The sequence below is a fragment of the Balaenoptera physalus genome, assembly GCF_965194825.1.
Source record: "Balaenoptera physalus genome assembly, chromosome: 13".
In the NCBI taxonomy this organism is placed as follows: Eukaryota; Metazoa; Chordata; class Mammalia; order Artiodactyla; family Balaenopteridae; genus Balaenoptera; species Balaenoptera physalus.
This window is the reverse complement of record NC_138892.1, coordinates 93,439,001-93,466,588: the sequence shown is the minus strand read 5'-3', so window position 1 is coordinate 93,466,588 and position 27,588 is coordinate 93,439,001. Positions and strand designations below refer to the sequence as shown.

Sequence of the window (27,588 nt, the reverse complement as noted above, 5' to 3'; positions counted from 1 at the left end):
ATAGTGATGAAAGAGGCACAAAGCAATCAGATTCAGGATATACATTAAAGGTAGAAACAACACAATTTATTAAAGTGGATTTCTCATGTGAACATGAAACCAAGTGAAATTTCCATAAACAGTGGAAGCAGACAAAGAAATAGTGGGCTTAATGAACCTTTTTTTAAAAGCAAAAATGTCAATAAAAACTGGAATAATATCCTTAAGCATTATTACATTCCATCTTGAAATATTTGAATTTCTGCTTCCAACACCAATTATCTTTAGGGTTGGAACCAAAATATTGGTTTCAAGCTTCTTTATTTGTAGAACTTTTATAAATGATGTCCTACACCATACCACAATATTTAAAATACATAGCTGTATTTTATTTGTATAAATGTTTTACATAAATCCAAGCTTGTAACACTTATAATAAATTTAATCAGTTAACTAATAAAAAGCTATTTTAAGAATAGACTTGAAAAACGTTAGTGCCTTCATGAAGTTTAAACATTTATTTGGATGGCACGATGACTGAATGGATGGATGAATTTATTTAGAGAAGCTTGAAAAGTTCAAGAACTAGCACATGGGAAAAAGTGAATAGCAAACCACTTGACTTTAACATAGAAAGGAGAAAGCTCTGTTAAAATAACCCTCGGGTCAGATAATCAACATTACCCTTCCCTAACCTTCATCTGCTGCAAACTTCTAATTCAATCACACATGAACACAGTATTAACATTTGACACAAATAGAATTAATAACCTCTTTTTTCACTTTGTATGTTCCTAATTTAATAGAAATAATATGATAATGCAAGAACACAATTCTTAAAAACAAAACACAATCAATAGGACTCTTCATTTTTACCTTTCATTACTATTTTTACTGCATTCACTTTTGGAGCTTACCATGTTTTAGAAGAACAAGTACTAAATGACCTTACATTTGTCATTCATAGTGTACTATTTTTGAAATGCTGAAAGATAGGAAGCCATATACAAATGACTTGATATTGTAAACTGAACTGTCCAGTTATTCATTGATTCACCAGTTCAGTCAAACAAGTTATGACTATGTCAGTTTGCTCAAAGCTAGGAAACAGATTTTAAATACATAGACACTGTTTCAGAGAATTGATTCTACTCCTATTCTTAGGATCTTTCCTGGTGCTTTCCTATTACTCTGGTAGGAAATCTGACACACAAAATGCTGACCTCTAAAACCAAGAAGCATGGGAGCAAGGGAGCGATATTTCTCATTTCAAAAATTTATCCTTGATTGGCTTCCTTGTTGATTCTGGAATGCTCTCTCCCGCCAGAATCTTTAAAATATTGTTTGGTTTATAAAGTTTCATTTATAGAGAATTTTTCAAAATTTTTTCAACTATGTCAAGCAAAGGAGACCTGGATCAGGAGCCAGTGTAAGACAAGATTTACCTGACAAGAATCCTGACAACATTTCACATTTGATAAATAAGGTTCTTCCCTGGGAATCTGCGGAAACAGTCTCCTCACTTCCCATCATCAAATGTTCAGCCTATCACCCTCTCACAAGGATCACTGCCCCTTTTCTTATTCATCTTTCTGCCAGGTTCTACTCACTACCTCACAACTGCCAGCTAGTCTTCCTTCTTGCTTTCAGGAATGCCTCATCTTTAAATGCATGGGCCTGTTCTTTAAATGCTAAAAGGAAATTCTTGGACATCTTGGATCATTTGACTGTTCAGTTGATCTGACTGACATGGTTTCCTTAGGTTCGGTGTGAGGTAAGGTCATGGATTATGAGACCACAGGGAATAAATAATTATTGTGACATCTTCTCCCTTTATCGACTGTAAGTAATACACTGTGATTAATTGTTGTGCCTTATGATCTTTGAGCAGTAATATTCTGTGATTAAAGAACAATTTTCAACCGTTTGTGATTCAAAATTGGTTTCTCAAGGATTGAGTTTCATAAAAAATAATGAATGTAAGTGCTTCTGTGAATTCCTTTTTTAAAAAATATTTTAATCTTACCCTTGTTGCTGTGAACAAAAAAGCCATGTGCTTAACAACCAGAACATGAGTCAGTGTATTCATGTGAAACTGAGCAGCTTAATTTCATTGGCTGAAGGTAAATAATGCATAAGATAAAGCAATGACTGAAATGTATCTTAGGGAGAGAAAAAAGCCAACGTGGTTTTATTTCCCTGAAATTATAACATCCTAAACCTGTAATCCGTCTTTCCAGCAAAAGGGTCTCTAGAAACTGTTGAATATGTTATTTGATGATACACCTAGATTGTTTCAATCAACTATTCAGATAAAGCCTTTGTATTGTATTGTATTTTCAAACTTTCTTTCCAAATCAGAGTTAAATGTGCTTCATACGGAAATGTGACTAGAGGCTCCTCTGTTCCCCTCAGTCCCTAAACTACTGCTCCTAATTTGGAGCTGCCTGAGAGGCCCATTTCTGATAGGGAGGCTCTTACCTGCAAAGCAGTATGTAGCTTCTTTGATACCAGTGCAATGAAGCTTTTGACTCTGCATAAAATGTAAATAATCATTTCTTATGGGAAATAAAGGAGTAATTCCCACAGGGGAAGGAGAGAATGGGAATGTTTTCTTAGAAATACTTTCATAAACTTGATAATTGATGGCAATAAATTGCTTATTTTAACTATGACCTTTTCAAAGACATGCTGAATATGCTCAAATTATACTATACTTATAATCACATTTCAGATTGTAGTTGAGGTTTTATTTGAACTAGCTATTATAAATATATACATATATATATATAAAACTCTGACTTTTATTCTATAGTTGCTCATCTCTAATTTAACACCTTAGCCCCTTTAAATACTTTCTAATAATCCATTTTCCCCAAATTTCCTCTACTCTCCAAATCATTCTCTCTCTCTCTCTCTCTCTCTCTCTCTCTCTTCCCTCCAACCCTTCCTACCTTCCATATTTGGTTTTTTATATTATTTTCTGATATTTCATTTTATTTTTTCTTTAAAAAATTTTAAAATTTAAAATTTACTTGCATGCTTAATTTACCTATGGAGTTTCTTTTTTAAAAAAAACTTACTAGACCAACTAGTTATTGTAATATTAAATATGAGCACTTTTTACCTTCTGGCTATCTTCCCTACGTGCTTAAAATTTTTTAAGTATGAAAAAACATAGTGTAGTGACCTGCTACTCTTTTTTTTCCCTTTAGGCTTTATGAGACCTGGCACTGCCAACTTAGTTAGATGATTTGGAGCCACACAGAGTTGACCTGAGTTATAGCCCAACATCCATTCCTTCTTTATTACATTCTACTATTACATCTCATCTTTTACTCCATTCATCTTCTGTTTCTGACCATTGTGGGAAGTGGACTTCCACTTTAAGGCATAATAGGGTAGAAATCAATTTGGAAGATTATTATTTATAATGGTATATTATCTATAATAACATTATAGATTGGGAAATAATTAATTATAAAAATATAAGCATGAGTAAAGGTAGGTGGCTGGCAGGGGAGCAGTTAAAATCATAATAGAAATGGATCCAGACCAGCATTTGGGGTGGGAGTTAGTCAAGGCCAAGATTTTTGTCAAAGTTGCTGATTGGTAGAAGTGTTAAAATTAGGGCACAAGGTCAAGGTAGGAAGACACAGAGACCCTCATCTCTGCCACTTGGTCAGAGAGCCTTAAGGTAGAAACTTTCTGGTAACATAGAGGTGTAGACACCAAAATGTCTTCCAAGGAATCACAGTCCCACACAGGTAAAGCTCAGAGGTCAGGTAAATTTTCAAAGGGCCGAGTGCTCTGTTCCAATCCTGGAAAGTCATGGTGCACTTCAAGATGTTTAAGGCTCTGAAAAATCCTGTGCTTTAGAACAATTTTGTTTATGTAGCTTTTCCCCAAATTATTTGACCTGTTGACATTCCTTGAATGAACACTCTTGGGAAACTAAAGCCTTGGACACATCCTTACCATCTCCTCTGTTAGCTTCATATCCAGTCACCCAGTTCTGTAAGGCCCAGCAATTCTTTCCTCAAAGAATCTCTTGCAGCTGTTTCTTCCTTCCTGCCACCACTTGTGCTCAGGTTAGAAGTTCTCAATGTCAGTATGAATGAGGAGAAAGAGACATAGCTCATATCAACAGGATTATGCATAGTTTCAAAACTCAAATTGAACTTTATATTTAATTGCTCATCATTAAAATAATTTACTTGGTTTCAAAATTTCCAAAAGAGAATTAAAGAAGGGCATGAGATTGGTTTTATTTATCAAAAGAGCAAATAGGTTTTCAGAAATCAAGAAACACCATTGTGAGGCCTCAAGCATTGTATCAGACTTAGTCTAATCTGTTTCTCTGCCCCTCCCATGTACCATAGCCACTCTCAGCAATGCAGTTATCTGAAAAGAAATAAACAAACACTTGTCCTCATCTTGAGAAGCTATAAAAATGCACTGGAAACCAAGGGACTGCTACAGAAGAACAGGTTGCCTGACCTCAGGCAAGACAATTACTCCCTATGGACTTTAGTCTCCTCCCCTGCAAAATGAGTGAACAGGATAAGACAAATTGCAACCTATATGAATATAACATCTCTTCCCTACTCCTAAATCTTGAATGCACATACTACTGTCCCTGATGTTAATTATAGGACAAATCTCACCTTCTTAGCTAGGTATTTAAGATCTTCCATAATCTATCACAAAACTATCTTTACAACTTCGTTTCCACTAGCCTCCTCCATAAACTCTCTTCTTGTCAGATTTTTCAGGTTACTAGTTCCTGAATAATCCTTGCTTTTTCCCATCACAGAGTCATTGCTTATAAATGACTCATCTCTGGAAACTTTCTACTTTTCCAACACGTATCCCATCCATGTCTTACTTATTTCTTATGGTTTAATTTACATCTGACCTTTCTTTTTTTTTTTTTTTTTTTTTTAAATTAATTAATTTATTTATTTTTATACATTTATTTTGGCTGTGTTGGGTCTTCGTTTCTGTGTGAGGGCTTTCTCTAGTTGCGGCGAGCGGGGGCCACTCTTCATCGCAGTGCGCGGGCCTCTCACTGTCGCGGCCTCTCTTGTTGCGGAGCACAGGCTCCAGACGCGCAGGCTCAGTAGTTGTGGCTCACGGGCCCAGTTGCTCCGCGGCATGTGGGATCTTCCCGGACCAGGGCTCGATCCCGTGTCCCCTGCATTGGCAGGCAGATTCTCAACCACCGTGCCACCAGGGAAGCCCTACATCTGACCTTTCTGCAATCATTCTGAACAACAGTTATCTTTTTCTAATCAATTTTCTATACCAAAAATTTGTATGCCATTATTTGATCCTCATAGTGTAAGATCTTATGTTTTTAAGTGTATCTTAATTCCCCATGTTAAGCTAGATGTGCCCCCTTGGACAAGGAATTCTTATACTTTAATGGCTTTCTGACAGTTCTTAATAAAATATATTACCCATGGTCAGTAATTAATATTTATGAATATTTGGATACTAATTAATTATGGAAGATCTCTAAATCCATAAGAAAGCCTATATCAAATTCAAAGCTGCATCACAAAAATCAAAATGACATATCCTTAAAAAGCCGTGAGAAATGTGATTCTATTACTTTATACTGCTACAGTGAACTTTCTCAGTCACTAACTTATTCAAAATAAAAACTAATTCAACTTTCCCTTATGTTCAAATTTGAAGGAACATTCTGCATTTCTTGATTCAAAAAGTATGTTCAAATGTATAAAAATATGAAACAGATTAAGCAGTTGATTTAGTTCAAGAAGTGGTTGTAATTACATGTTTGTAATTCTTTCACTTTTGCTTAAAGTATCTTTCTTTAAAGTGTATCCCCATCTTAGAAATTAAACATCTGCAGATATTTTAATTGTATTTTGGGGACTCTGGATTTGTGTCTAAAGATGTTCTTTTGCTGGCTGTACTTATCAGCTATCTAAAGGTCTGCATTCCAGTCACCTTATTTGACACCTTAAAATTATCTTGCTAATCCATTTTCATATTTGTTTAACATCTGTCTTTCCCCACTATAATGTTAACTCCATGGCCATAAGAATTTTGGTCATCATGATCACCACTATGTCTTGGTCACTGTTGCACTGTCATGTTTTGGTCACTACTGTATTATCAGGGTCTGTGTAGATGCTTAGTATCTATCTCTTGAATAAAATAAATAAGGTAGTTGCATAAACTAGAACAAATCACTATTTCTCTCTCGGCCTCAACCATTAAATCTATAAAAACAGAAAAGTTTATCTATTCCAGTATGTTTTAAACATGTGTTCTTTCAAACCACAAAATTCCCTGGAGCTATCTCAGAGTGTGAAAGGGGAGACCAAAACCAACCATTGGTCTAGGCAGCTGCCTACCTCATTCTCAATTGGGCAAATCTCTTTTTATCTGTTTTCCTAATAAGAGAGAGGTGGGAGGAAGAAGATGGTTCTAAATAAGATTTTGTTTAAAAATGTGTGCTGCTTAAAAAAAAAAAAAAAACTTCCAAATAAAATCATTTCCATAAAACTTTCTATAGCCCAACTCCCATTTTACAGCTTATGTTTTCGGGGTATTTTTTATTGGGCAAACACTGAAAGAAATACTTATTTTCTCACTACTGTGCAAATGTTAACCTACAAGTGATAGGTTGTGTCTTATGAAAAGACAAAATGCCCTCACGTATCTGGGCCAGTCTAGCCATTTATATGATGTGGGAGTTTCCAAAGTTGATTTCTATCTTATGCTCGACTGCTACTTCTTTGCATGCTCAACCAATTCAGGTCAAATATCAAAAACAACAAGCACAGCTATGTGGGTCAAGTGTAAATATGTCTGGAGCAACTACTCAGTATATGTTTTGAAACTAAGAAAAATACTCATATATATTAAGTCTTATCAGTAATAATGGTCACTTTAGAGTGCCTGCTGAATCAGTTACATTACTGTTCGTACATTGGTGCCTTGACTTAAGTGATTGTTGTTGTTACTATATGTTTATTCTCTTTGTTATTCCAGTGGTTGTTTTGCTAGTACTTTTGATAATGATATAAAACAAACTGAGGATACTGAACTTGAATATCCTTGGGACCAGACTGGTCTTGAACAGTGGAGAAAGCTCTCCACCATTCTTCCTAATTTTTTATTAAACTGAGCATGTTGGCTAAATAGCATTCAAATAAGAAATATCTTTAATTCAGCAGCTATTCTGATTGAGAAAAGCTTAAGTTTTCCATTAGGTCATGTTTAGAAAAACATTTGTTGTAAAATGAGCCACATTGTAACCAAAAATATTTATGAAATCTAGAGAAATATAAACTAGAATTCAAACTGCGTATTTCTAGGAATAGCAAGAACAACTACTGTTACTATTGAGCTGATAGTAATGTCAGATTTTCACTAGATACTCTCCTGAATTGTATCATTTAGCCCTCATAGCAGTCATTAGATACTGTTGAGGCTCAGAGAGGTTAAATCAGAGAACGAAAGTCACACAGCAATTAAATGGCCCAACGACGTTACACTCTCAGATATATCTGAGTTCTTGGCTTGTTTTTTGCTTATATTTCAAAGCCTTCAAACTGAAATTACAACTTCTTAATTGATTACCAATGGTATTACCAATCCGAGAGAGAGAAATGAGACCATGAATGAGGTTCCCTGAAGCAGAATTTATCATGCAAAAATAATAAACTTTCTCTTGCTGGATTCTTTGTCTATTTATACTTTTCCAGAATCCTTAGGAAACGAAATGAGCAAAATTAATTATCAAATTATCCTCTCATCAGCCTGTTTTCCTCATTTGTGAAAAAATCATTACACTGTCAACAGAAAAATCATTAAAATAAATCAGTTATTTTGTTCTGCTGCTAATTGAAATAGAGGGAAACAGAAAAAATGTTAAAGCATGAAAAAAGGAAAATAAGAAGTTAAGCATTATTGGATTTGGCTAACATAAAAGACTAATTTAGGGAAGAACACCTCCAAAAATAGAGCATGTAAATATTTGATTCAGAATTCAAATGAATAATTTTTAAATCCTGGCTAAGAGTAAATGTTATTTCCTAAGAAATGTGAACAGTAAACTACTTGTTCTTTTTTTTTTAATGTGTGTATCATTAAAAAAAAAAAATAGAAAATTCCTAACTAATTTATTCCAAAGCAATTTCAGTTATCAGCCCTTTGAGCACTATCATCCAAACTCCACTGTTGATTTCTGAGACAAATAGAGAGTCTCATTAAAGTAAGCTCCTGAAACTTTTCTTAAAGGATGAGTTATGAAAGGAGAGTCCCATAAAAGACTAGATGATTTGGTTGTCCAAAGTGGAAAAGACTTGGAGGCCCCCACCCAAAATAACAATAGGAATAAAAACCACCCTTAGGTTGTTACAGGCCATTTTAATTTGGGTAGATAAACATTTTTTAAATTATTATAACTGCTCACATCTTAAGACTAAATTTTACAGTCTGACTTTTTTTGTACCAACATTATTTTTAACATCCAATCTAAATATCATACAACAAGATTTTGGAAATTCTCTGGAAATAAATGCTCTGATTACTCACCTAAATAGATCCACTCTCCCACACAGACACATTCTTGCTCACAACCATACAGTACTTTTTCTTACATTTGTAATTTTCCCTCTGAGATACAGGAAAATCCAATTCTAAAATGGCATGGTTTATCAAACAGAAAAGTGCTTTGGAAGATAGCTTCTCTACAAATTACCTGCCTCGTAGCTCATGTACCTTTGCCAGTGAAGTACTTTCAATATGACCATCCTCAACTAAGTCCATTTAATTAGGTAAAGTCCCCTACATACAAACCTTCAAGTTGTGAGCTTTCAAAGATGTGAACATGCATTCGCATGTCCAATCATGTAAGTTAGCTCACGTGTCTGGCGTACATTGTCACAAGCATGATCCTCTACAAGTGGTTGTGCTTTTGTGTACTTTACTGTACAGTACTGTGTAGAGTACAGTAGTACAGTATCTTTATTTCAAACCCAGGATGTCCAGAAGCAAGCGTATAAGCAGCAGTGATGTAGCTGGTACTACTGTACTTTTCAAGGTACTGTACTGTAAGATTAAAAATGTTTTCTTTATTTTTTGTGTTTGTTTTTTATGTATTATTTGTGTGAAAAGTATTATAAACCTATTACAGTACAGTACTATATAGCCGATTCTGTTAGTTGGGTACTTAGACTAACTTCGTTGAACTTACGAACAAATTGGACTTACAAACTTGCTCTCAGGAACGGAACTCACTCATGTGTAGAGGACTTAGTTGTTTCTGCTCAGTAGAAATTCCTCCAATACTTCTTCCCCATGATCTGAGCTCTCAAATCACAATATGATGGAGAATCTCTAGTAATTGCTTGGAATGTTTCAAAATTCTCAAATATATATTAATTAATGTGTAGGTTAATAAATATAGTTTAAATATATGTGTATATATGTGTAATATTAAACTTTTTGGAGATTAGAGGAAATAGCACATGAAAACATAATTTAAAAGGATGCTATAATTCCAGAGTTATTAACAAATTAGTTCACATCCTAAAATTTTAATCAAGAAATAGAAGAAACCGATTTTAAGACAAAGTTTATTTAATTTAATAGTCAATTTATTTTTTCAACAAATATTGACTGGCTATTGTCATGATCGGAAACTCTGTTAGAACACAAGAGTGTAAAATCATAATCCTTCCCTTAAAGAATTTAAAGTCTATTCCAATAAAATTTTTTAAAAAAGAAAAAGAATTTAAAGTCTAGTAAGAGAGAGATCAAAAAAAACAAGCAATTAAAACACCCTTTTAAAAAACACAGTAAGTGTTGTAAGAATAATGGATACAGGAAAATACTTCACCCTTACAGAGAGGATGCTGCACACGTGCCCAAGATTGGAAAAAATTAAGAAAGACTTTCTAGAAAAAGTGCTAATTAAGTTAAATATTAAAGGATAAACAGATGTTGGCATATTGAAATATCATTTCAGACACAGGGGATGGGGCAATACAAAAGCATTATAGCCTGTGAAAGCAGAGGAGATAACTTTTTATAAGTAGTACTTTGTGTTTGGGATGGAAAAACATGAATGGGAATAAGAGATAAGACTTTAAGATGTAGATGCACTAAATCATCAAGTGCCCTGTTACACTAAGGATTTTATATTTTATCCTGAGGCTATATGGATTTTAATCACTAGAACAGGACTTATTAGACTAAGAGAACTAATTTAAGTCAGAAAAAAAGTAAAAATGCAGGTGGTAGGAAAATCAAGTACCAGTAGATTCAGGTAATACCTTCAAGAAATTAAGGCCTCAATTAAATCCTGTCAGTATGTGCAGAGAGAAGAAATTAGATTTGAGAGCTATTTAGATGATAAACATAATGGGACATGGTAACAAATTTGATATTGGGATGAAGGTGAGAGAAGAATCATGTCTCATTTTTAGTTAGTGTGATGGAAAGCTGGCGGTTATATTCATGGAGATCAGTAATTCAGGTAAAGAGGCAGGTATTGGGGGGAATGATGATGAAATTAGTCATGTTAAGGTTAAGATAGATGCCTTAAGAAAATCCAAGAATGATATCTTGTAGACAGATGAACATGTAGGTCTGGATTGGAAAAATGAGCTCTAGGTTGGAAACTATATTAGTCTGTTAGGGCTGCCATATCAGAGTACCACAGACTGGGTGACTGAAACAGTAAAAATTTATTTTCTTCCAATTCTGGAAGCTAGAAGTCCAAGGTCAAGGTGCTGAAGGGTTGGTTACTGGTAAGACCTGAAAACAGACTTCCTGTCTTACTGACAGCCCACCTTCTCACTGGGTCCTCACATGGCCTTTTTTCTGTGTGCACACTTACCCGGTGTCTCTTCCTCTTCTTATGTGAACACTAGTCCTGTTGGATTATGTCCACACCGTTATGGCCTCATTTCATCTTAATTACCTCCTTAAAGGCCTGTCTCCAAATACAGTCACGTTGGGAGTTAGGGCTTCAACAGAAGAATTTGGGGAACACAATTCAGTCCATAACAGAAACATAGATCTGATGATAGGACAATCATTATTATCATTTTAGAAATGGAAAGACTGAGGTTGGAACTGCTAAGTTACTTGTGCATACAGAGAGCACTGGAGATGGAATAGGCTTAGTCCTCTTTCCACATTCATACTATATAGTGGATAGGGCGATTATCCCTGGCTGGTAAGTACAACCTGAACAACAGCCAAAACAACAACAACAGCATCACAGAAATCGACAGAAAATTAACCAGGTAGGTTATAGAGGCTTCCTAGAACATCTGTAAGGCTGTATTGAATTTCTAAAAGGAGAGGGATTAAATGGTGCTTGCTGACTTCAGGAGACACGCTGTTTCATGACAGTGAGCAAGAATGTCCCAGAAATTTTCTCAGGACATCAAACACAGCTCCAGATCTTATGGCGAGTATCTCAGGGAATCTTTAATATCCTCGCAGAATAAACCACGCTATCCGTGCCTCTGAAGAATGAAGAGGGAAACGGCCGCCCCAGCTGTGATTTGAAACTGAGGTTCTGATGCGACCGGGTTCTGGGGAAGCTAGGTATTTCAAAGCAAGCTTTGCCTTAGCCCTGTACACCTGCCCCTCCGGCTGTGTTCAAACACATGACTTGTTCACTGCACAGTGTAATGATTATCCAACTTTCACCAGAGAGCTGTGCAAGAACAAAAGGCCGAGGGGTAAAGAGGATTTTTATTATTAGGTTGCTGTTCTTATGAGACATTCATATAGCAAAGGAATTGCTTTGCCGTTAAAAGAAATTTTGTTAAGGAAACTTTATGAAAAAGTTGCTTACACTGCTTTTAAAGTAACTATGTATGTATTCAGAAAAAAATATATATATGTATAAAAAAAGGCTGAGTTTAGGAACTCAGTTCAGAACCATATTTTCAAATGTAAGTAAGGGAAAATGTAGACATCTATTGGACTAGTTTAAAATTCCACAAGCATGGATTTGAACATTAATTAGATGTCAAGCAGAATTTATTTTATTTTGGCACACGTGCTGTTGTTAATGACTCCGTATTTCTGTCCTGCCACAACCTGGAGTTATCTGGCACCACAGGCCCAGTTAAGGGGGGTAGCTCAAGGCACATCTGTTGTGTGTGCACAGCTCAACAGGGTTTTTAGGTTCCCAAGTGCAAGCAGGGTGTTACTTTCAATTCAGCATCTTCTCCTTCCGCTCTCCTAGCCCCACTCAGCACCACCACTTGTATAAAGAAACCACAAAAGTCCAGATCCTTTGAAGTTGTGGGGTTGGTTTTGCTTTTTAAAGTGAGGAAGGACAGAGCAGAGGTGAGTGTATTACTTGCATTATCAAAGTAGATCCACATATTCTATTCTTTTTACAGGCGAGGTAGGGGAGAGAAAAATATTCCTGCTTATAAGTATTTTACACAAAAATATATTTAGGTTAACAAGCTCTTCTTTAAAAGTTCAAAAAAATGTTAAAAGCAGAAAGGAAAACATTATTAGCATTTGTTGGTGGCTTTGGCAGGGAATTTGTAGGTAGCAGGACAAAATTAAATGAGGAACTTTAGAAAGAAAGAAGTAAGGAGAGCATGAGATTTCTGAGGGTTAGGAAACAGGAAGTAAGAGAAAGATATTGAAGAGAAACATAATAAGAAAGTAGCAAAAAGAGAATTTCTAGATTGTGTGTTAGTCTCGGGCTAAATCGTCAGCTGGTATCTGTGTTAGGATATCAGGAGGTGGTACAGCATGATGGTGAACAGCAAAGGCTTTGGAGTCAGATAAACTTGCATTTGAATCCCTGGTCCACAGATTGGGTGACTCTGGACAAGTTATTTGACCTCTATAAACCATAATATCCTCATCTGTAAAATGGAAGGAATCACGTTACCTGGAGCGGATGTGAGGATTACCTAACACAGCTACGTAAAATGCTTGGAAAATGCCTGGCATAAATGCTGGATAAGTTCATTAAGTATTACAGTCATGGAGCCCTAGAGCTGGAAGGTATCTTACCGAACCTCACAAACTCCAACGTTTTACAGAGTAGGAAAGCGAAGAGCTAAAGCATTACGTTTCTTGCCAGAGGTGATGCAAGTGGAAAATCATCTTCCAAGTCATGTTTTACTGGTTTTTAGGACACTGTGTTAATCAGCTCAGGCTGCAATAAAAAGTAACATAGACTGTGTGCCTTAAACAACAGGAATTTATTTTTCACAGTTCTGGAGGCTGGGAAGTCTAAGACTGAGGTGCCGGCCAATTTGAATTCCCTGGGAGGGCCCTCTTCCTGGTTCAGGGATGGACGCTGGATGCCTTCTCCGTGTCCTCATCTGGCAGAGCTCCAGTCTCTTCTTCTTATAAGGGCAATAATCTAATTATAGGACCCCACTGTCATGGCCTTATCTAAACTTAATCACCTCCCAAAGGTTCTAACTCCAATATCATCACATTGGGAATTAGAGCTTCAACACACAAATTTTTGTGGGGACACAAACATTTGGTCCATAACAGACACAAAATATGGTGCTGTGGAAAGTGCCTGGAGCAATGGTTAAGAACTGAGGGTTCTAGTCCTAAGGACCTTAGGCAGGTCTCTTAATCTTTCAGTTTCCTCACCTAATAAATGTGACGGGACGGGTGGGAGGGATTATCTCAAAATGGGGTTCAGCTCTATGCTAATGTAATATAATTCTCTGAGAATATGAGTGTAATTTACAGTGAGAGACATGTGTTTGACTGGAGTAAGAAAAACAAGGACTAACTGGGATCCCAGGACACAACAGGAGAGAGCAGAGCTAGGTGGAGTTTTTGGCAAAGGAAGAGTGGCAGGATCTGAGGGATTCTTGGGGATCAGGGAGGGGATAAAACCAGAATGAGAAAAAAGCGAAAGGCATTACAGGAGGGTCTCATAGAAAGCTATCTCTTCTAAAGTGTGCCCAGGGCCAAAATCCCACCTGTTTTGTTTTGTTTTGTTTTGTTTTGTTTTAGGGTTAGTAAGCACGTAAGGAGTATAACAGTGGGGGCTGAGAGAGGTCACTGATAGCCATTCACAGCTTGGTGCTAAGCTAAGGAAAATGATTTGAATAAAATAACTTACCCTAAAGCAGAAGTGTGTGTTGGAATGAGAGGAGGAGGAGAGTTTCTGCTCTCTGATATCACATCATTCAGTATATTAAACATGTGAACATTTGAATACATATGAGTGGATTGGAAGGAGTTTAATTTATTTACCTGTATCTCCCAAATTGACTATATCCCTCAGCAAGATGAGTGGGAACAGGCTCTGATTCCTAATTATAGATTTAAGAATCTTATTCAGGGAAACTTACCTGCTCAACATAGTTTTTTTTTTTTCCTTCATAGCTTCCAGATGATCCTAATAGAGCAACATTGCAGTGTAACAGTCATCCTGATTACAAGTGTGTACGCAAACTGGGTACCATCTATGGCTAATTTTCATTCAGAAAAATACCATTTAAGCTTATAATTAACTATGCAACTGGTCATAACTGTTAAAGATTTTGATATGATGATAAAGTATCAATTATAACAGTAAATATATACCTATATATCCACATATATTCAGTGTTAATAACCTATTTCTTGACGAAACAACTTTGATTTCTTGAACACAGTTCTGTGCTTAACAATGATCATCCACAAATGAAGCCAGAATCGGCAATGCTCTATAAGAGCAGCGAGTGGCTGCACGGGGATGAAGAAAGGCAAAAAGACAAATCTCAGCCAACTCTCTGAAGATTTGGGGGGCAAGATTCCCCAGTTTTCGTTCTGCATGTTGAGGCTTTTTCTCTCGTGCAGTGCAATCAGTGCATTTTCCGAAGCTATGTTTCTTCCTGCACTGACTTGTAGATGTTTAACGGTCTCGCCTAGTTTTCTTTAAACTGGCTGAGCTTCGTATTGGTAGGTCTCCAATAAAAGTTTTTATTATTTTAAAAATACTACTTTTGCCCTTTTACATTCTCTAATTAAAACCAGGGTAGATTCCATAGTTTCCTGATCACTTTTAGATAACAAAAAACTCTTCACCACTTTTGTCCAGTTTAAAACTGTTTTCTTCTCCAGTTTGACACATACCGCCTCCCCATTCTCCAGCACCAGCCAAGCTTTAGCTTGGGGGACTTGTGGTGGGGAGAATATTGTCTGCTGTTTCACTCCTCTTCTCTCTGTCTTCTAGTTCTAGCTTTTCTTGACTTTGGAGTGGGAAAAAAGAGAAAGAGGAAAGTGACCCTCACACTTGTTGAGGCAAGCAAGTAAAATCCCCTGTCTGTTGTCTCTGACTTTCCATCAAGGCCCGCTCTGGGTTCACTGTCAAAGCTGGCTACCTCATCTGAGTGCGTATCTTGGGTAGCCTCGCAGGGCTTCCCACCAGGAGATCTGCCTTTGGCTCAACCTCTTCCTACACAGGAGTGGATCACATTTAATTACCTTACATGTGTTTATTTGAACCTTGAGAAATTCACACATCCTTGCTTGGACAGTTAGGGTGCAAAAATGCAGGCTGCTCCTTTGCTATCCTGTCTTTCAACAAACCCTCTTTTAGGGCAGAAATCTAACCTGGGAATGAGGCAATAGTCTCCCATTCTTGCACACATCTGAATCAATGGGTATCTCTGAGCTTCCCTCCTCACTGGACTTTGCAAGGATGAGTGGGGATAGGGGATCCACTCTATTCCTCACTAAGCTGATGACTCATGACTCTCAAACAGCCCTTTCCTTTACCCCCACTTGCAAATATATACTAAGGTCCAGGAGGGGCAATAACACTTGGTGTATCATAGCCATTTTGGCCATCTCCCAATAAACCTCGAAGAGTTCTCTGACTTCCAGTTGTTTCTTTGGCTATTCTTAAAACATAGGATACTCTCTTTTCTTTAATCTTGGGTCTTGGTCGCCAACTCCAGGGCAATAAAGGGAGTTCCATTAAATGCTGATATAGATAGATGCTTCCTTGTCCAAAACCATTGATCCCCTCCCTATTTAGCCATCTTAGTCTTCCAGCTGTTACCATCAGAGCAGAGCTCAGTTTCCCAAACTGCCAGGTGTACTGCCTCCCTCACTGCCCTCAGCCATCAGACCCTTTGTCTGGTAATGTGTTAGATTTGTCTAGTCCTGTGTTACGTAAGTCTTTTAAAAAAGACTTGCCATTGCCCTATTGCACTCATTAGTGCATTTTTACTCAGAGAGAATTTCCTATTCGATACTCAAACACTTGGCTGGACAGACAGCAGATGGTACATAAGCCTAGTCACACTTTTAAATGAGCCAAACAGTATGTTAGTGTAATAAAATAACAATAAAATTTTAGCAGTATAACATAATATACATGTCCAAATGAACCAGATCAAATCATTTTTGAAATACACTCTGGGGCTTTTTAGGATGCATAGAAGAAAGCCATTTTTATTACTTTTATAGTTTGTTTGATCTAAAATGTTATGCTCAAATTGATCGCCCATCTAATGGACCAGACTTGCCTCCAGATGGCTTCTGTTCATGTTCAGTAATTAGGGTTGCCCCAAAGTATCCTCGGGGCTAACACTGGGGAGGTTTAAAAACTATGCTCCATATTCTAAAGGCAGTACAAACAAACAAATGAAAACAAAAACAAAGAAAAGGGAGAAAGAAATAATATGAAACTTGGCATATTCATTAATTTTTACCATAGCAACAAATAGGCCCAAAGTTTCAGTGGCTTACAGCAAAAAAAAACTTCTTTCTCACTTATGCAGCATGCAGGCTGCAGACTTGCTGTACTTCCACTTGGCTGCACTGGGCTCCTCACAGCAATGCTCAGCTCTGCTCTCCCATTCCAGCACTGAAGGAACATCCCCCAGCGGGGACACGCTGTCCTCGTGACAGATAACAGAAGTACAAGAGAGCAGACCAATCCATGATAGCACATTTAAAGCATCCCCATGGACTTGGGCATACATTTTATCTAGTCACATCCTGTTGGCTAAAGTGAGTCACATGGCCAATCCAGACAAGGGGTGGAGAAGTAGATGCTGCCTCTGGGAAGGCACTGGAAGTCACAGAGCAAAGACTGTGGTTGTATAAGCTTCAGGGAAGAAAGCATGGAGTTGGGAAAAATAAATCTACCACATAATATGAACACAATGGAAAAATCATAAGTATGAACTGTAACATTCTGAACGACTGTTTTTGAGGTGGTAATAAATATTAGATATATAAATTGAAATATCAGGATAAAATTAAGTCAGTTACATACCTTAAGGGCCCTTCTCATATATTTAAGTGTTCTAAAAATGTATAAAATCTCTAGAGTATGGATTTCATTATTTTCTGAATTTATTCCCTTTTAATAGTTTTATATTCAAGTTGTTTCAAAGTGGCTTATTGACAAACATATGTTGCAAAATAACTATTGATTGGAAATCACATTTCTACAGACTTGGACCGTGTAATGCTCCTTATATACAAAATTCAAAATAAGTTCAGTGCTATATTTCTGAAAGAGCAAATCAGTATTCTAAAAATGAGCTAGTCATAGGAAACAGTTATCTTTGCAAGACAATAAAATGTATGAAGTTCCTCAGTTTGGGGAAATATTAAATAAATCTCTCAACCAATGAGAAGTAAAATAAAGTTGTAAAGGCTAAAGAGATATATGCTTTTCACTTCGTAACACACTATTGAAACCTTAAAATTAAAAATTCCATATCAAGTATTGGATTTCAGCCTTTATATGTCCCAGGGTTATAAATACACTTGAAGAAGTCACATTTTAAAATCCACCTGTGCTCTCTAAGACCTGGTCTATTGAGTCACACATCTTACTCCCCATAAAGTAGCCACCAATAGAGGAAATGGAAAGGGGAGGTCCTGGAGTGACCTGAAATCACTCATCTTCATGTGTAGCTCAGTTTTCTTCTGGATGTTGTTTCCCCTCTTCACTCACCAGAAATACACAAGTGGGTAAAAAATTTAAGGCAACCCCTAATTTGTGATATTGTGCTGTTGAGAACTAAAATTAAGACCTACACTGAAGGGAGTCATGAGGCAAGGAGGGCTGGGTTGGCATGATTAGTCTGTTCTATCCTGCTGGTAGACTGATGAAATGAGAACTATCTGTACTTTTCCTGGGCCTCCAGCAAGTCACTCGCCATGGGATCAGAAGCACTTTGTGCATGAAGAAATGGAGAAAAGCTCTAATTTCCAAGGAAAATCTCCATTTCATGCTAGCTGGGGTTTGTGTATCTGAGTCCACCACTAGCTCCTTAATTTAGGCAAATGCCTTTATGATATCCTATAACAAATATGCTCAGTCACCTGGGTTATGTTTGCTTCTCTTCTTGCTTTTTGCCTCTCTTCTTGCTTTTTGCCTCTCATACTCAACACTACCCAAACCTTTAATCAGCTAGATTTTATGCATTTATTCTCATTTTAATGTTGTCATTACTTACAGTCCATAAGACACCTATACAAAATAATATCAAGTTGAACCATTCCTGGATCTCGCATACACTAGGATAAACAGGTCTCTGACATTTTGAGATTTACCTCACAATTTGTACGTGGTCACATTGTCTGCATCTTAAAAGCCCAATCTTTCAACACCAAGTCTTACTTCATATTTCTCAGTCCCTTGACCTAAACTTAAAAAAAAAATTTTTTTTTGAATTTGGCATAAGTAATTCTGTGTCTCCCAGTGACAGTGCCTTATGAAAAGGGTTCCTGTAATGCTCAAGGGAAAGTGGCTAGCTGTTTTCCACAGTCTTAACAAACAGAGGCAATGGGTAAAAACTACCACATGAGGGTTTTAACCACTTCCTGATGGTGAAGGTCATTGACGTAGAATTGGCTAACTCTCCACCCAAAACTGTATAGTCCAACTTTCTCTGAATTGATTAAAATTAAAGGACATGTTAATTTCTCTCATCAGTTAAAGTGACTGTGCCTAAAGACACAGGAATAGACTAACTGACCTCTTGTGGTCATCTATAACACAGTATGATTTCAATTCTGCAATTTGTAAAAAACTTTAAAGTTGGATAAAAAGCCATAGAGCTTGAACCAAATCTCACCAGGAGAGCATGTCATCATGGCAGGAATGAGAGTTTGCATGAGGTATGTTCTATAAGGAAAATAATCACAATGGAATGCACTGAGTTTTCTTCACTTTTAAATTTTTTAAAACACAGTCACATATTCTCTCTGCAAATCTCCCCTGCTCTGTTTTATTTTGAGCAAGGAATCAAACTGATTCTTTTTCCCTCCTTGAATCAGCTGCTCATGAGAGAAGCAAATACATTTCTCATAGAATAAGAATTGAGTATTAGGAATACTAATTATATAATTTTGACAATTCCTATGACTCCCCACCCCTAAAATATATATTTTCTTTAATAATTTTAGTAAAAAGTTGACTTTGTGCAGAATAACCTTTCCTTTTATCATGTATATAGCAGTCAGGTGGTTATAGAGTTATATTTATGTACCAGAACAGGTTTTAAATATCTTTAAAAACAAGTAACTCAATATTCAAAGTGTATGAAAATGCTGGCAAGCATTGATATGGGATATAGAAATACTCTACCCATCAATTTCCTACCTCCACTGAAAACCAAGTAGACTGTACAATGGTATATTACCAAAGTCCTCAAAATACTGTGAAAATCTCTGAGGTATAATTCTGCATAAAATATCTTGAAGTTTCAGACGTGGATGCTTTCTTTGGGGCTTTCCAATTCATACTCACATAACACTCGTTTTCTTAGAGCCTCCAAATAATGATGTGATACATTTATTACATCTGACATTTCAAAAATCTCACCATAGAGGTGGGTTGGAAAACTTTTCATTGTCAACTATTCTTCTTACATTGAAGGTATAAGTATAAATGGATTATATTTTCCATCAATACATCTTTAGACCCTTGAGAATTTTTTTGTTTTTTAATGCTTTCCAGCATTATTTCCAGCATTATTATATTCCCTTTGGTAAAGTAAAAGAGGTGCTAGGAGATAAGTTAGCTTTGTAACAATGACAAGGGAACAAGCCCTTACCTAAAAAAAAAAAAAAAAAAAAAAAAAAGCCAGGTTCATTGAATTAATTTTTTAACTCAGATGTGTAGGAACAGAGAACATAGAACAAATGCAAATGATGTGTTTCTTAGAGTCTCTGTAACACAATACATATTGGGCAGAGATGCAAAATTAGGAATGCAGAATGAAACTCATCTATATATATTTTGGCTGCTAGGTATTTAATCCTTTTTTTTTCAGTATTTCATTCTCACAATAACTTTCTTCTAGTTCTTTGAATGATAATTATTTTTCAGAAGAGAATAAGATTAGAGACAAGTTAAGAATTAAAGAATCAATCAAAGAGAGGTTAACATTCAAGGGAATCAGTCTTTTATTTCAGTGTTTTAGGGCATAATAAAAAGTAAAGTTTAAGCATGTTGGAATTAATTTCAAGGCAATAGAAATTGTCACATGGCAGAAAGCGTAATCAAATAATTGTCACTGCTCCATTATCTAGCGAAGTATCCTTCCCTTTTTTTGTTCTATGCCTCCCGTGTTCGTGATACAAGCAGACTGCCAGACAGTGACAGAAGTTGGCTTGGGGAGGCTGCAGGATACAGATAAACTGATGTTTTTTGACTACTAGTATATACTTTGTGCTAAGCCCTTTCAAATTAGAATAGCATTAGTTTATTCTATATTCCATACAATTCTATGGAATCAGAGTTATTTCTTTATTTTAACTTAACCTCAGCCCGGTTAAGTAACTGGCCTAACTTACATCTAAGTTGTAGGGCTGAGATATGAATCCAGAAATGCCTGAAAACAAAAACCATGCTCTTGCCTTTACAATATCTTCCTCCAGGTAATCAAAGGGAGGTGTTGGAAGAAAGAGCAATACTTACGTATGTGACAGTGTGGAGACATTATCTTTTGAAGAAAAGCAGAAAAATGTGGGGTTGGTGGTTGAGTTGCCATATAGTGTAGTGACTAATAAATACCATTTCTAAAATGCTTTGTCTGTATTTTAATAAGAAGTCAAATATATGCTCTTAAGATAAGTATTTGCTATAGAATTTAAGAAGCCTGAAAGAGGAAAAAGTGCACTGTGAACTGAAATGAGAAAAGGCAGGTCTCTTATTGATTCTTCACTCTTGGAATCTCATTAACTATCAGGTGAAATGATGACTGCCAACAAATAAACAGCATTTTCCCCAGCCTGGCCTGCTAAACTGCCCAAAGCCACCACATACAGATTAGTCTGAAACACACTTATTGTTCCTGCTAGAGGTGTTTTAAAAATCAGCTTTAGATACAAGAATTCGTTTTCTCTCTTTCCTTCAGGCTGCTAAAGGATGCACAGAATGAAGCTTATTTTAAAAGCTGGTATCAGAAGCTATTGGCTGCTCTCCAATTCTGTGCAGGAAAAGCCCTGAGTGATGAGTTTTCCAAGGAAAAGAAACTCATCAAAATTCTGGGAGACATTGGTGAAAAAGTCAAATCTGCCAGTGACCCTCAAAGACAGGTTTGTTGCAAAATCAATCTTCATGTAATAAAGTTTTGTTTTATTTCTTAAACCTGGTTCAATTAAGTTTGAATTTCATAACACAGAAGGTAAATTCCTTGACTACACTTTGTCTTAAGACACTTAAATCAATTCTTTTGATCAACTTTTTTTTCAATTTACTATCCTAATGTTAATGATAATATCTATCACCAGGACATGATTTTTTTATCTAAATAGCCATGTAGCATAGACAGTACCTGACAAGAGACCAATTTAAAGGCAATTTGATTAAAATGACCAGATGAAGTAATTTACTCAGAAAGGCAGCACAATTCAGACTCATGGAAGAAGTACACAAGGGGACTTTTCAGAGCACTCTTGTCCAAGGTACAAAATCTATGTCTAGATTTTTCTCACACTGCATTGATCAAAGTCACATTTTTAAAGACTTTTTTTTTTTCCACAACAAATTAAATGAATTAAATGAAAGAAATCAATAGTGGTGTGGATAGTATTGAATAATACTTTTATTCTAACATCCATGGATGATAGTCAAAATATTGTGCCTCTTTCATCACTGATTATAATAATGGATCTGGCTGTTCTTTTTCTTGCTCTAATGGAAAAACACTTGCTCTTCTTAATTAACTGCATTACTAGTTCCCTTCACTGATATAGATCATTAAGTAGGTTCTCTTAAGTTCAACATTCTAGATGCAGTGAGATAGTGGACATCCATTCACTGTATTAAGAATTTCATTCAATAACAAGTACTTACTACAGACCAGGAGATAAGGATAGAAAGATGCCTAAAACACGAATCTTGTCCTCAAGGGAGCTCATAGTTTCTCTCCACCCACTGTTTAAAATCAACAAGACTTTTCAACAAAATGATATGAAAATAGGCAAAGGGTCCCAGAATTTTTTCCTAGCACAAGATTTTTCTTGCTGGAAGTCACTTCATTTGGCAGTAATGCCAGAAGCTATGCTACTTCACCTACCTAGGAGAAATTGGAAAATAAAAAGCATAAGCAGGGACTTTATTTTTAAATGGGAGACATATAAACTCTGTATGCGCAGAAGAGCCTTAAGGCTAGTAACATGATAGGCAATGCAAAAAAAAAAAGTTCTATGATTTCTCCATATTACTGCAAAATCATTAATTATTTTCTAATGGTAGACAAAAAGTTGAAAGCAAGTAAAATAAATTTGGCTTAAAATTTACAAAATTTGTGTATAGGTTTGGTCTTTATTTCTTATGTTTCAAACTCCCTCATGTATTTAAGATGCATGCTACAGTTAATACAGTGCCTTTTTGACTATTTACATCACGTTCCAGTGATACTGACATTATTCTCTCAGATAAATGCATTTCTCTCACCTTGACTGGCTGCTCTTGTGATAACACATCTTCACGTGAAAATAGAAAGAGAAAAAGAAAGAGGTGGGAGAAGCATTTATAATTTCTCAAAAGTTACTGTAAGCTTTTTTTCTCTTCTTTTTTTTTTTTTAAAGCCCAGTTAAACCTAACTATATGAAGTGAAGAGATTTTAGTTAAAGAGAGCAGAGGTTCCCCTCCATGGTGCTCTTCAGGCAAATCCAGGTATAGAAAAGACAAAAGAGGAAGACAAAAAGAATGCCACTGTGGAGCTTTGCCTCATTTCTCCACCTTGTTTTGCTGGATTCTGGGAGTAGTAGATTCTATTGTTTGGCAGTGAACCCGGAGTAAGAGCTAAGAAACTTTTGAGAGTTAGTTAAACACTATTAATCTGATATCCTCATTTTTAGAATTGGGCTTAAACAGTTTTCAAAGTAGGCTAAAAGGAGTTTTTTTTTAAATTTTGAATTATTATTATTTCTGAATTATTGTTTTTCTCCTTTTTGTGTCAGGGGATACACAATTCTAAAGGTATCATTTGTGGTCTCAGACCTTCCACATGTACAGAGGACTATGGAAGGGAGTGAGTCAAGTATCAGAAATACACTTACTGGCATTTAGTAAACTATTTGTTCATATGTATTACTGCTTCTGACATTTATCAATGGTCTATAATTATCTTTTTTGTCATTATTTTGTCTCCTACTCTATGTAAATTTTTTTCTAAAAAGTATTATACTATTAAGTGTAAACCTTGAGAGTTACAAACTAAGATTTCAGGGAATTATGATAAATGGATCATGTTAATAATTACTTAAAGCAGGGGTTGCAAGTTGGTGGGTTACAGGTCAAGTCCAACCCATCGTGTTTCGTTTGAACAGAACAGTGCTTTGTTTTGGTTTTGTTTTTAATTGAATTTAAAGTTCTTCAGAAAGGACATGCAATCTTTACTTCCCCATTTTCCCCAGTACTCCCTATTGTCTTTAGCCCACTGCCTCCTCATATGTGGCTACATCACCCACCTGACCCCAAAGCACCCAAGTGTGCAACCCCTGAATTAAGGAGTTTATTTAATCAACAAAAGAAATTATAACTTGAAGGAAAAGTCCAGTTCTTTTCAGTTTCGAAAATGCTTCTTCTAATGATTTTTCACAGGAGGTCCTGAAGAAAGAACTTGGCAGACTAGAAGAATTCTTTCAGTGTACAAATACCTGTCACCTTCCTCTGAACCCTGCCCTGTGCATAAAGGGAATTGATGGAGATGTAAGTCAATGTATTCAGTAGATAAGTTGAGTATTCTTATTGTGTATTGTTTAGTTCATTGGATGTTTTTGAAATGGCAAAAACAATTTATAAATTGTTATTGCAATTATTTAAGAAAAAAGTAATTGAGTCCCATCCAAACTGTGTGTGCTCTATTTGATGCACTGTGACCAGCTGGTATCACATTAACCTCATCAGATATTTCATTGGTTTAGAAACACACTAACCACAGTTCAGTGGAAAAAAATGAAGACATTTCTCACTGAATTGATTTCTTGACTTACTCAGAATGGTTGATTTGGCGACCCCATGCAGGCTAGTTTAATTTCATGCTTATTTAGATTATGTGCATGCCCATGCCTAGGACACTAGTATATCATTAGCTATAACATCTCAGTTTTGATTCAATTTAAAATTCATTGATGCTTATGAGTCACTGTGCCATATGATATGTTTGTGATTTTACTCATGCCTGGAAAGCCCTTCCTGGCATTGTTGTACTCACAAACTCCTTCTCTTCCTAAGTCTCTATCAGCCACCCTTCTCTGACTTAGAATCATTCTTTCTCCATGAGCTTTATTATATTCCTTCTCAAAAGTCCAAGAGTAGAAGACTCTAATAAAGAGGATTGATAAGTGAGATTTAAAAATGAAGAGGTTAAACTCTCATGCATGCACAGTAAGTGTTACTTAACTAAAGTCGGAATACAGTCAAGAAAAACAGATTTGATAATTAGGAGAAAAATCAGACCATTAGTATGAATAGAAAAAGTTTTACTAGAAGCTTAATACTGTCACCTTTACAATTATGCTGCTGCAAAGACACCCTACAAATTTTCCAAATGTGCTGCATAGACATACTTTGAATAATAACAAAATAAGGCATCAGTTTTATAAGCTGAGATATGTCTATCTGGGCTAAAATCCAAATCATCACTGATTTTAAAAAATTGTGTAACCTTTTTTTTTTTTTTTTTAAATTAATTAATTTATTTATTTATGGCTGTGTTAGGTCTTCGTTTCTGCGCGAGGGCCTTCTCTAGTTGCGGCAAGTGGGGGCCACTCTTCATCACGGTGCGCGGGCCTCTCACTTTTGTGGCCTCTTTTGTTGCGGAGCACAGGCTCCAGACGCGCAGGCTCAGTAATTGTGGCTCACGGGCCCAGTTGCTCCGCAGCATGCGGGATCTTCCCAGACCAGGGCTCGAACCCGTGTCCTCTGCATCGGCAGGCAGACTCTCAACCACTGCGCCACCAGGGAAGCCCTGTGTAACCTTTTAATCATTAGCAGTATGCACTGATTGATGCTAAAGATACATGGAAACATTTCAAAAACAGAGAGTATCTTGATGTAGAAAGAACAATATATCAATAGTTCATTGAGTCCAGATGTTATTTTTTATTTCTGCTTTCTTGGTTTGTCATTGTTGTTTAAGGAATAGAAAGATTGTTTTCAATCAAAATTACATATGCGTTGTGGCTTGTGCAGGCCTTGGTGAAAATTACTTATGTGTTGTGGCTTGTGCAGGCCTTGGTGATGTGGGGCACCAGCTCTAGAGGATCGTTGCTGTGAGTGTCCAGGTGAGCAGACCATGCCGGGGGCATCACCAGTTCAGGAGTCATCACCCATAGTGCTGTGGCTGGGACCACACTCCTTCCCTACAGCAACCTGCAGCCATCGGCACTTTCCCTGAGGCTGGGAAGTGCCCCAAGTAGAGCCGCCTCTTTGTCCCATTTGCTCTGGTCAGCTGTGCCTGAGCGTACAGCAATGAACAGGGCGGATGTGGAGGATGGTGCTCTCACCTGCAGAACATGTTGGTCTGTCCTCCAGGCCTGCTGAACAATGAGGAGGTCTGAAGGGACACGCATCACGTAGGAAGTGCAGTAAATGCGGCAGAGTTCTAGTCAGAGCCCGCATCTGGTTGGCCATCAGAGGATCCATACTGGAAAGAACCTCTGGGAGTGTAATGAGCGTAGTAAGACCTTCAGACGAACCCCTCAGCCAGTGGTTCATCTGAGAAACCAATGAGGGTACAAACCCTATGAATGTGAGAGTGTGGGAAGACTTGTCATCACTCCTCCCATCTCAATACATACCAGAGACTCCATCACTGGGAGAAACCTCATCAAGGTGACGAATGTGTTAGAGCCTTCACTCCGCGTTCCCTGCTCATTGCTCATCGGGTAGCCTGTACTGGGGAGGGGCCTTCTGAGTGTAACGAGTGTGAGGCCTTCATGCAGAGTAGAACCCTTTTCCAGCATCAGACACTTCACACAAGTGAGAAACGTCATGTTCAAGCGAGTGTGGGAACGCTCTCTGTTCCGTTAGAGACCGTACTGACCATCAGAGAGTTCACACTGGGGAGAAGCCTTACGGCGGTAAGGAAGGTAGTCAGGCCTTCAGTCAGAGTATAGTCTTATTTGACACTGGATCCTCCATGCCAGGGAACAAGCACATACATGTCAGCAGTGTAGAAGAGCCTTCAGTCAGACCTCTCAACTAGTTGACTGTGAGCAAATTCATACCAGAGAAAAGCCTTTTGAATGCGGCATGGCAAAACGTTCAGTCTAGTAAATGTCTTATTTTATATCACAGACTTCACACAAGCAAAAGCCCTGTAAATGTGGAAAATATGCCGTCAAAACTCATACCTCATTACACATCAGAGAATTCACACTGGTTAGAAGTCCTATGAAAGTAGTAGTGAGTATGGGAAGGTCTTTGTTTATAGCACCAATCTTACAGTACATCAGAGAGCCCATCTGGGGAGAAACCTGATAAATGCAGTGATTTGGGGAAGGTCATTACTGAGCTTATCGTGCATTAGAGTTCACTCTGGAGAGAAGTCCCGTGAATGTAGTGAGTGTAGGAAAGCCTGCATGTGTATAGTCAGCATTCTATTTTAATCACCATCAGTAAACTACACTAGGGAGAAGTACTCAGGCCTGGCTCAATCCATTCTTTAAAGCATGGGTCTCCAAGACAGAGAGCAACGGTCTTAGGTTTGGTTAAACTTTCTTTATAAGAAGAATTCTCACCCCTGTCTCTCCTTGGAACCACTAATCACAATGGACCATTTCCTGTTTCACTAAGGGGTAGATCATATGAGAGAGTGGGAATAACTGAATGCAATCCTTCTCCCCTCCTGGGAAAGTAAAGACCAGACATTTCATTTACTAATAGGTTTCTTTTCCTTTTTAAAAACTGTTTTAAGTCTATTTCACTAATTTTCACTTTTTAAGACCAGAGGTCCTATCTTCCTTTCTCCATTCTAGCTTTTCTTATCTTCCTTTCTCTATTCCAGATCTTTTATCTCACCATTTACATAAAATATCCTTCAAGATTTTGATTCATTCTTTCCTATCTCTTGGTTATGGCCCTCCCAATCCACTTTTAACTTCTACTCTAATCTAAGGTGTCCTTGT

General features: G+C 36.9%; 1 protein-coding gene across 2 annotated transcripts in view; it reads left to right on the top strand.

Annotated features, from left to right (window-relative positions):
• Window positions 1–27,588, top strand: part of PIK3C2G (phosphatidylinositol-4-phosphate 3-kinase catalytic subunit type 2 gamma) — a 398,571-nt gene that overhangs the window by 227,004 nt on the left and 143,979 nt on the right. For both annotated transcript variants that reach the window (XM_082421031.1, XM_082421032.1), the window contains 2 exons: window positions 21,363–21,543; window positions 24,059–24,166. In XM_082421031.1, the coding sequence (XP_082277157.1) occupies window positions 21,363–21,543; window positions 24,059–24,166 (289 nt within the window). The remainder of the gene's footprint in view (window positions 1–21,362; window positions 21,544–24,058; window positions 24,167–27,588) is intronic.